Genomic DNA, 9,325 nt, shown 5'->3' on the forward strand with positions numbered 1-9,325 from the left:
GCACAATCTACACATTATTCCAACTTTTTTAAAAGGTTTTTAGCAAAACCTGAATATTTCTTATAAAACCCTGAAAATAAAAACAGACACAACATTTTGGCAGAATTTGGAGACAGTTCCCAGATTCAGTTAAATAAACATATATTCATTGCACATTCCACGTGTACAGTTTTTCTAACTTGTTCCCAAAAAATACTCTCTTAGTTTTAAGTGGTGATTTTAAAAATGAAATGTATGCACTTCTAGGGACATCTTGTGGCAAAAGCTAAGTATCACATGATTTTTTCACCGGTTTGTTAGATGATTAGGGATGTCACGGTACCAAAAATCTAGTAGTCGGTACCAATACCACAAAAAGTACACGGTACTCGGTACCTTAGTCGGTACCACAGAGTGTAAAAAAAGAACAATTATACTTAAATATTATTTTTTTTATTAAAACATTTCAACATTATAGAAAACTTTTGTTTGAGATTCTGTTTAGGTTGTCTGTGTTAATGTTTGTTGACTTTTCTCCTGACTCTCTTGGTGTACATCCTCCTCTGGCTGATACTGTTAAAAAGAGAGAGAATAAGAAATACATTTTATTTATTTAACATACTGTCTGACAATGACTAATAAATCAGCTAAAGCTACAGGTGCTAAGGTGCACTTATAAACACACTCACGTGCACATACACATACTCTGAATGCAAGCATTAGTTTAATATCACTCACATTGTTGCAGAATGAAAATAGTTATTAAAAACCTTTAACGTTTTTATACTTCATCCAGTAACATTAGGCTACATTTTGCTGACAGGATGACTTAATGGCGATGCATGGTCGCCCATTTATAGAAACAAACATAATATAGGGTCTGAGTTTCAGTATAAAATTTAAGTTTTACAGTTTGTATATAATGTTAATGTGAATTAAAACTTACCTCAAATTCTTTAAAGAGATCGGGGTGTCTGTCTTTCAAGAGCTTTGCCAAATCTTTGTTTGATAGCGACAAACTACTTACGAGAGATTCCCTTGTGCTCGTAAGAGGCGTTCTTCCTCTTCTTAACTCTTGTGGAGCGTCAAATACACACGCGCGTATATGCTGCCCCCATCAGTCCCGGAAGAGTATTGCATCCTCGGTACCTCAGGTGTCGTGAGCAATCCAGTCCATAGATATCATATAGAAGACTAGATGCCCTATTGGCCGCTGGGGACTGAGAAATACGGCGGCCATCTTAAACCGGTCGTTCTCCTAGTTTCGTTGCATGGCAGCAGATAAGATGTCAGAGCACTGTGGAGCATTTTCCTGTTCTAATCGGCGGACGATCGCAAATAGAGCCCGGAGGATTATTTTCACAAGTACTTTTTAACATCGCGGTACTATTGGTTGTATTTTGTGAATAGAATAATACCAGAAAATTGAGAAAGAGCCAGCTTATTGATTTTACTGTACTGAAATCGTAGCCAGCTAACGTTCGCTAGGCTATGTTTACTGCACCAGCCGCTGTTCACCCTGCAAGGAGAGTGGGGTAAAGTAAAGTAATAATTACAAGAGTTTATCTGTTGTGAGTATTGTGTAAAGCGCTATATAAATGTGTATTATTATTATTATTATTATTATTATAAGGTGCTGTGAGCTGAGTGATCCGCCGAGCTTTAAAAAGCTGAGATGTCAACAGGAACAGAGGATGTTTTCCTTCGTAAGGAGGACATTGAGGAGACTCGGTTTGGAATCGACAACTATCAGTCTGACTCGTTGTCACTGGTTGTGTCTGTGTTTTTAAAGATAAGGCTCCACCATGTTGCCAAACTCACCTCTCTTGAACTACAGAAAGGGAGCACGGGAAAGAATCTCTGGAAAACAGTCCTCTTTCAGGGGTGTGTGTGTGTGTGTGTGTGTGTGTGTGTGTGTGTGTGTGTGTGTGTGTGTGTGTGCGTGCGTGCGTGCGCGTGTGTGTGTGTGGGGGTTTACAAATCATTTTAAATTGTTTCTTCACCATATTAAAAAGTCTTATTTTATTGCAACTATCTGTTTCTGCATCTTTGTCATATTTATAGTGTGTGATTTATAAAATATCTTATGTCCTACACCACATATTTTGATTTTGGACTCACTTTATATCTTATATCAGAATATTTTATTACTGTTTAGTGAATATTCATTCATTCCTACTATGAACATTAAGTGGCGCTGTCCACATTAGTGTTGGTAACACTAAGATTCTAAACCTTAATATTGACAAACTATATATTGTTGGAAAGCTCAAATAGTATAATTTTCATATTTCATTACCATTTGGGGAAAATTATGACACAGTGAGAGTCAGTTTCTAAAAATGTTACGGGCCCACAGGTAGGCCAAATTTGTTTTTGCATATAACACTAAAACCCTACTCTAAACCTAAAAAATCATGGCAAGCTATATATCACCGGAAAGCTCTCAGAATGTAGTTTTAATATTTCAAAATCTTTTTGCATGAATAATATTGCGGTGACAGTAATTTATTAGTTTGTGAGTATACAAGAGTACAAGAGTATGTGGCAAAATTTTGCTTCATGTTAACATTATTTATTGTGTGAAACATTAACTTTTATGTAATTTTATTTATAAATTAATATTTTACTGCATAATTTGATATATTAAAATAAAGATAAACGGCTATAAAAATATTTATATTTAATATTTTTACGTTCTAACTCATTTGTGAAAAACCCTAAATTGTCTTCTTTAAAACAAGACCAAGATTAGGTTTCTAGCCCAAAGAATCCCAGAGAAATATTCATTTAAAGATGTACATCACATTGTCACCCCCACTCAAACGGGATTTGCGGCACATAAGGGGTTAAAATACGCCGAACCATGTGTCCTATATCATAGCTCCATGAATGACCTTTGCAGCAAAAAAACCCGCGTGAAAATCTGTTCGGTATTCACTGAGATATGATTAATTAAATGCGCTGATAGCTCAATCCACCAGTCATACAGATTACACTGAGTGGAGCGGGTGACCGATCTAAGATGGCGGCCCCATATCTCACCGCGCCAGTAGGCAGTAGCGGTCGATAGGGCGTCTACCTATATGATGTCTATGATCCAGTCCCCCGAGCAATTCTGCCCCCCTAGGACCCCAATTGGTACCTAGCAGTAATGCCTGGTCAAAAACTTGTCATCGCGATATCTTGATGCTAATGGCTAATCGAAGCTGCGTTAGTGGTGTAGCAAGCTAGGTACTTTTTACAAAATAGAAGCATACAAAATATTTTTAAAATAAAAGCTTACAAAAATAATATAATTAATGAACTAATATTCATGTTGCAAACACGTGAGCAGCACGTAATGACACACGTAATCGCCTAAAAACCCAATTAATTGCCTTACACAACAAAAACACATTTCAATTTTATGTTATTGATTACTAAGTTATCTGAACGTGAAACATATTTTTTTAAACCTCAGGATTAAAAAAATGACATTACGTTATTACGGTGAGTGCAACTGGTGTTTGTGTTAAGCTATTTTACCCGATAGCTGTATGCTAAGCTGGTACGTCACGTTAAGCTAATTAAAAAAAATCTAAGAACGAGATTTGGTAGATCTCACCACCTAGAGCATCAGTTATATACTACTATATTAAACGGATAATTTAAAATAGACCAATTGTAATTTTAACAACATTCTAACGATATAAATCATCACGAAATTTTGAAGGAATTGTAATAAGGCGCTACAAAGGCTACCCATGAGGAGTTTTTTCAGCCAATGGAATTACGCGGGGTCCTAGGGGGGCAGAATTGCTCGGGGGGACTGGATTGCTCATGACAGGTGTCATATATATGTATAAAGGCTAGATGGCTTACCGCTGAGTCCCTAATGGCATGACCTGGCGGCCATCTTACCACAGGGCGCTCGCTCACTCGTAGCATTGAGTTTAATGGTGAAGGTACTTTTAAATGACCATAACTTGCTCAATTTTCTACCGATTTTCAAACGGTTTGGTTTTTTACAAACGTTATTAACGTGGCTATAATACTGGATGCTTTGACATGTTTCATGAATTTTTTATTTATTTTTAGTATAGGTATGCAGTGTCATAGTTACATCTTTGACGTTTATAACAAACCAAACCGTTTGAAAATGGGTAAAAAATTAAGCAAGTTATGGTCATTTAAAATACCTGCATCATTAAAACTCAATGCTAGGAGTGAGCGAGCGCCCTGTGGTAAGATGGCCGCCAAAATGCAGACGTTCCACTCAATTGGCCAGCAGCGCGGGCGAGCCATCTAGCCTTTATACATATCTATGAGAGAAAGCAGGTACCGTCATGTTTAAAAAAATGTTGGTATCGACTTGTATCGGTTCTCGTGACATCCCTATAGATGATGCATGCATGTTAGTATATGGGCTGCAAACAATTTGAAATTTTTAAGGGAAACATTTTTTTCACTTAATATTTATACCATCCAATGAAGATGGGGCTCAGGGTTTAGCTATTTTTATGTGCTTTCCAAAAATGGCTAGGTTGTTTTTAACCCATGCTGGATCAAAAATGTTTTTACCCATATTATATTACTATAGCCTAACCCAGTGGTTCCCAAACTTTTCAGCGTGTGGCCCCCCCTTGTGTACGGTGCATTCCTTCTGCGGCCCCCCAAAGAAAATTTTTGACAAAAAACTGTTCTAAAACTCAACATTTTAATTAAAAAAAAATTAAATTATACAAAAAAGTAGTGCTTTTGGTTAGAAGCCTTATTTTTTTAGGTTTAATTACACAGAATTCATGATAAATTATTGTATTTCATAAAATGTCATAAAACTGGGAGCCCCCTGGCACCATCTCGCGGCCCCAGTTTGAAAACCACTGGCCTAACCCATGTTTGAGTAACAACAACCTAGCATTGGGTAATTCAATATTTGCCTAGCATGGGTTAAAATCAACCCAGCCATTTTTTAAAGTGTGATTGTTTCTGAACCAGGAGATCAGGGTCCACTAGGGGGCATCAATAAACTTTTAGTGGGCCTTATAAAATTACTTGAAAGGGATAGTTCACCCAAAAATGAAAATTCTGTCATCATTTACTCACCCTCGTGTTGTTACAAACCTGTATAAATTTCTTTATTCTGATGACTGTAACCAAACCGTTTGTGGACCCCATTGACCTCCATAGTTGGAAAAAAGAATACTATGGGAGTGAATGGGGTCCACAAACAGTTTGGTTACAAACATTTCTCAAAATATCTTCCTTTGTGTTCATCAAAACAAAGATATTTATACATGTTTGTAACAACATGAGAGTGAGTAAATGATGACACAATTTTTGGGTGAACTTTCCCTTTAAATGATTTAAAATAATACAAAACAAGCATTGAAATAAGATAAAACAACTAAAGTTTATTCTAAAGTTTCAGTTATTGTTGTGGATGATGACTGTTAATTTTATGCATTACATTTTCACAGTGTGAAATTTCACAGCATTTTAAAGATTTTATAAAGAAAACAGAAAAATCATAAAAAATACATTTAGCTGGATTTTTACAGGCAGGGTCACAAATGTTTTCTGTGCTGAACTATGCAGACTGTCAAATAGTGCCGTACAGCACATTATTCCAGGGTTGTAGTAAAGCAATATAACCACTAGATGTCACAAATAAACAACTATTGTTCTTCAAGCAGAAAACATTGCGCTAAGGCTTAAACATGAGGAGCTGTCCAGTCAGTTGTGGTCCTGAATTACGAGAACACTAACATTAGCGGAATTCTTAGATAAAAAGAAAATAAAAAAACTTTCCATAGTGTTAAATAAATATATAAAGCTAGTTTATTTTTTGTTTGTGAATAATATATTTTTTATGTGTTTAAACTTATACCGTTTTGGTTTAATACATAACAATGTCCTAATCATGAAACGACATGTGACCCAGTAAAATTAAAGCCATTTAACCTTGATTTAATTACATAGCAATTATTCCATTTTAGAGTAATTAATTACTTCACGGACTGCCAACCCTTTACTATAGGGGGTAGATTACACAGCTACTATCTTTGCAAAATTGGTGTCAATTTTCTTTTCTCTCCTTTATTCCGTCCCTGTTCCTGTATAGTAATATAAAATATATTCTAAGAAACGAGCAATCACAGTCGAAACGAAAAATATTAAACTTCTCGAAAAATATTCTTTAAAAAATGTGTTACTTTATAAATAAATATTAGATCAAATAAATCAATGACGTCTGTTGGTGAGAATATAAAATAGCACTGCAAAGCATCTTCCCAAGAGTCAGCATGCCTGTCAAGACCTGTGACATAAGGTTTGTGGTCCTAAGCAGTTACAGAGCTCGCTCAATACTTTGAAGTTATAAAGCAAAGCCTGGCGTTACTGGGTAGGGGCTTGACGTGTTAAATTAGCATAAAAGACCCAGCTGGTTGAGGAACCACTTGAGGGGGTAGCAAACAGTGCGTCACATCCTTGGGAAAAAGAGGAGAGATTTCAATGGAATCAACATGTAAGCGCATCTACATTCGGTGCCATCAACAAGAAGACAGCTGAAGAGAGATAAAGACATTGCGCTACAGGTGAATAATTTATTCGGGTTCATTCGGGTTCCTTGAGTCATACAATGACAACGTGAAGAAGGAAAAACAAGAACGTAAATTCTGACCCGAGCATGAGTTTTGACGGGTCATGATACGATGACACAACACTGGCTGACAGCAGTCACTAAAGAGGAAATGCACGCGCAACGAGGGACCGCATCGGCACGCGAAGGTAAAGCAGGAAAAGTTCGCGCGCGCGTTGAAGCCTGACTATTCAAGTGCTGGACGACTGACTTTGTTTGCAAGAATCGCACTGTATACAAGACTGTTAAGAGTCTCAAATTGAGAAAAGTGTGAAACATGGCTTCGGAGGCATCTGGTGGCTTGGCTCAAACCGCCGCCGTTAAATTGTCAGAGATGGGGGAAAGAACTAAACAGTTAGGCACTGCGATCCAGGACCCCGAACGGCAAAGGAGGATTATTTTAGTCATTGTGTGCGTGGCACTTTTGCTAGACAATATGCTTTACATGGTCATCGTCCCAATTGTGCCAGATTACTTAGCGCGCTTAGAGAGCCAGTCGGAGAACGCTCATGCCACGCGCAATGCTTCGAGCAACAGGACGCACTATCAAGTGCACAAAGAGAACTTTGATGTGCAGATCGGCGTGCTTTTCGCATCCAAAGCCATTTTGCAGCTCCTTGTAAATCCTTTGACGGGAACATTCATAGACCGCGTGGGCTATGACATTCCACTTATAATTGGACTTAGTATCATGTTTGTCTCGACCTGCATTTTTGCGTTTGCCGAAAACTACGCGACTCTCTTCGCAGCGCGCAGTCTCCAAGGTCTCGGTTCGGCGTTTGCGGACACTTCTGGGCTTGCCATGATCGCGGACAAGTTCACTGAGGAGGCGGAGAGGAGTCGAGCGCTGGGTATCGCCCTCGCGTTCATATCATTTGGCAGTCTGGCGGCACCTCCGTTTGGAGGGGTACTATACGAGTTCGCGGGCAAACGTGTCCCGTTCATTGTGCTCGCCTGTATCTGTTTAGCAGATGGTATATTGTGCATGGCTGTCCTCAAGCCCTTCTCCAGCAGGACTAGAGAGAATATGCCGGTTGGCAGCCCAATTTACAAACTAATGATTGATCCCTATATAGCTGTTGTGGCAGGAGCTTTAACCACATGTAACATCCCACTTGCGTTCCTGGAGCCCACCATCGCTAACTGGATGGAGGAAACAATGCATTCATCCGAGTGGGAGATCGGGCTCACCTGGCTACCCGCCTTTTTCCCTCACATCTTAGGTGTCTATATCACTGTCAAACTGGCAGCACAATATCCACATTTGCAGTGGTTTTATGGGGCACTGGGCATGGTTATTATAGGTGCCAGCTCATGTATGGTGCCGGCTTGCAAAAACTTTGAGCAACTTATTATTCCCTTATGTGGCATTTGTTTTGGCATTGCACTGGTAGACACAGCTTTATTACCTACGCTTGCTTTCCTTGTGGACGTCCGTCACGTGTCTGTCTATGGTGGTGTATATGCTATTGCAGACATCTCCTACTGTGTTGCCTATGCGCTGGGGCCCGTTGTGGCCGGTAAAATAGTACACGACCTAGGTTTCGTGCAACTTAATCTAGGCATGGGTCTAGCGAACGTCCTTTACGCACCAGCCCTGCTCCTGCTCCGCAACGTGTCCTTAATGAAACCTTCTCACTCCGAGAGAAACATGTTACTGGAGGAGGGAGCGACAGGTCTGTACGACACCATCCGAATGGAGGAACGCTTAAAAAAGAGGCACGGCTATAGTTCATCTGGCAACTGTGTGCCTATCGACGAGAATGGGACATTTGCTGGAAAATCAAAGTCACTGTCCGAAGAAGAGACATCCGAACCAGAATTCATATAGTCCGAGTCCTCTGTCCTAGTTCTAATACAATCATCTTCAAAAAATCTACTAAATATAAATGTTTTTCATTACTTCGTTTACGTGTTATTTATTGTCCCGAGGAGATTCACATATACAGTTTGAAATAATTTACTTAATTTACTTAAATAATGAAATACAGTTTTCCCATTACAACAAATGTAAAAATGATCACTGATGAATATCACTGTATAGTATTCCGCTGTATTAAGTTGTATTCAGGGATATAAATAAGGTGCATATTAAATATAAAGACGCGTGTCTACGTATTGAATGGGCCTCCGTTAAAGTTATTCCGTCAGTTTTTTGCTTTAACAAATAATATGCAAAACGTCACCCGAAACCTTCATAGACAAAATGATGGAACTGATGAAATGAATCCTGCCTTTCAGTGTGTTTCAAGTATTAAATGTTTAGGATGTATTTCTGGAATGCATAACTGTATATTACGGAACATAATGTGTACATATGTGCATATAAAATGTACATAATTAAAAAACATATATGTGAAACAAATGACGAAACCTGTCTGATGTCATTTCATACAGCATACATTTCTTAATTTAGCTTAAAACAAATATTTACTAATATCTATAATTTGTTTTATTTATTTCGTTTTAAATAACTTTGAAATTGTTTTCATTTACATTTTGTCTTACAAAATAAATTTCTGCTAATTTTACATTTAAAGCAGACCGGTTCTTGTCATTTTAGAGAGAGAAAAAAAAACGAAATTACACATAATAAAGAAAAAAACAACCTACATGACAGCATTAAAATGTAAATAAGATCTATTAAATCGTTCCTGATGTTGTGTGCCGAAAAATAAATAAAGGCTGAACAAATATGTTACTAAAACATTTTGTGCCTGTAAC

At 38.0% G+C, this 9,325-nt stretch overlaps 1 protein-coding gene and 1 long non-coding RNA gene across 2 annotated transcripts; both read left to right on the forward strand.

Annotated features, from left to right (window-relative positions):
- Positions 1-1,146: 1,146 nt before the first annotated feature.
- LOC135787581 (uncharacterized) lies at positions 1,147-2,078 on the forward strand. Its single transcript, XR_010547117.2, has 2 exons — positions 1,147-1,514; positions 1,613-2,078. It is a non-coding gene; the product is annotated as an uncharacterized lncRNA (long non-coding RNA).
- A 4,182-nt stretch (positions 2,079-6,260) lies between these two features.
- Positions 6,261-9,159, forward strand: slc18a3a (solute carrier family 18 member 3a). Its single transcript, XM_065297529.1, has one exon. It carries the CDS (start codon positions 6,879-6,881, stop codon positions 8,430-8,432), a length of 1,554 nt encoding a protein of 517 aa, XP_065153601.1. The 5' UTR covers positions 6,261-6,878; the 3' UTR covers positions 8,433-9,159.
- The last annotated feature ends 166 nt before the right edge of the window (positions 9,160-9,325 follow it).

This window comes from Paramisgurnus dabryanus, chromosome 20 (assembly GCF_030506205.2).
Source record: "Paramisgurnus dabryanus chromosome 20, PD_genome_1.1, whole genome shotgun sequence".
In the NCBI taxonomy this organism is placed as follows: domain Eukaryota; kingdom Metazoa; phylum Chordata; class Actinopteri; order Cypriniformes; family Cobitidae; genus Paramisgurnus; species Paramisgurnus dabryanus.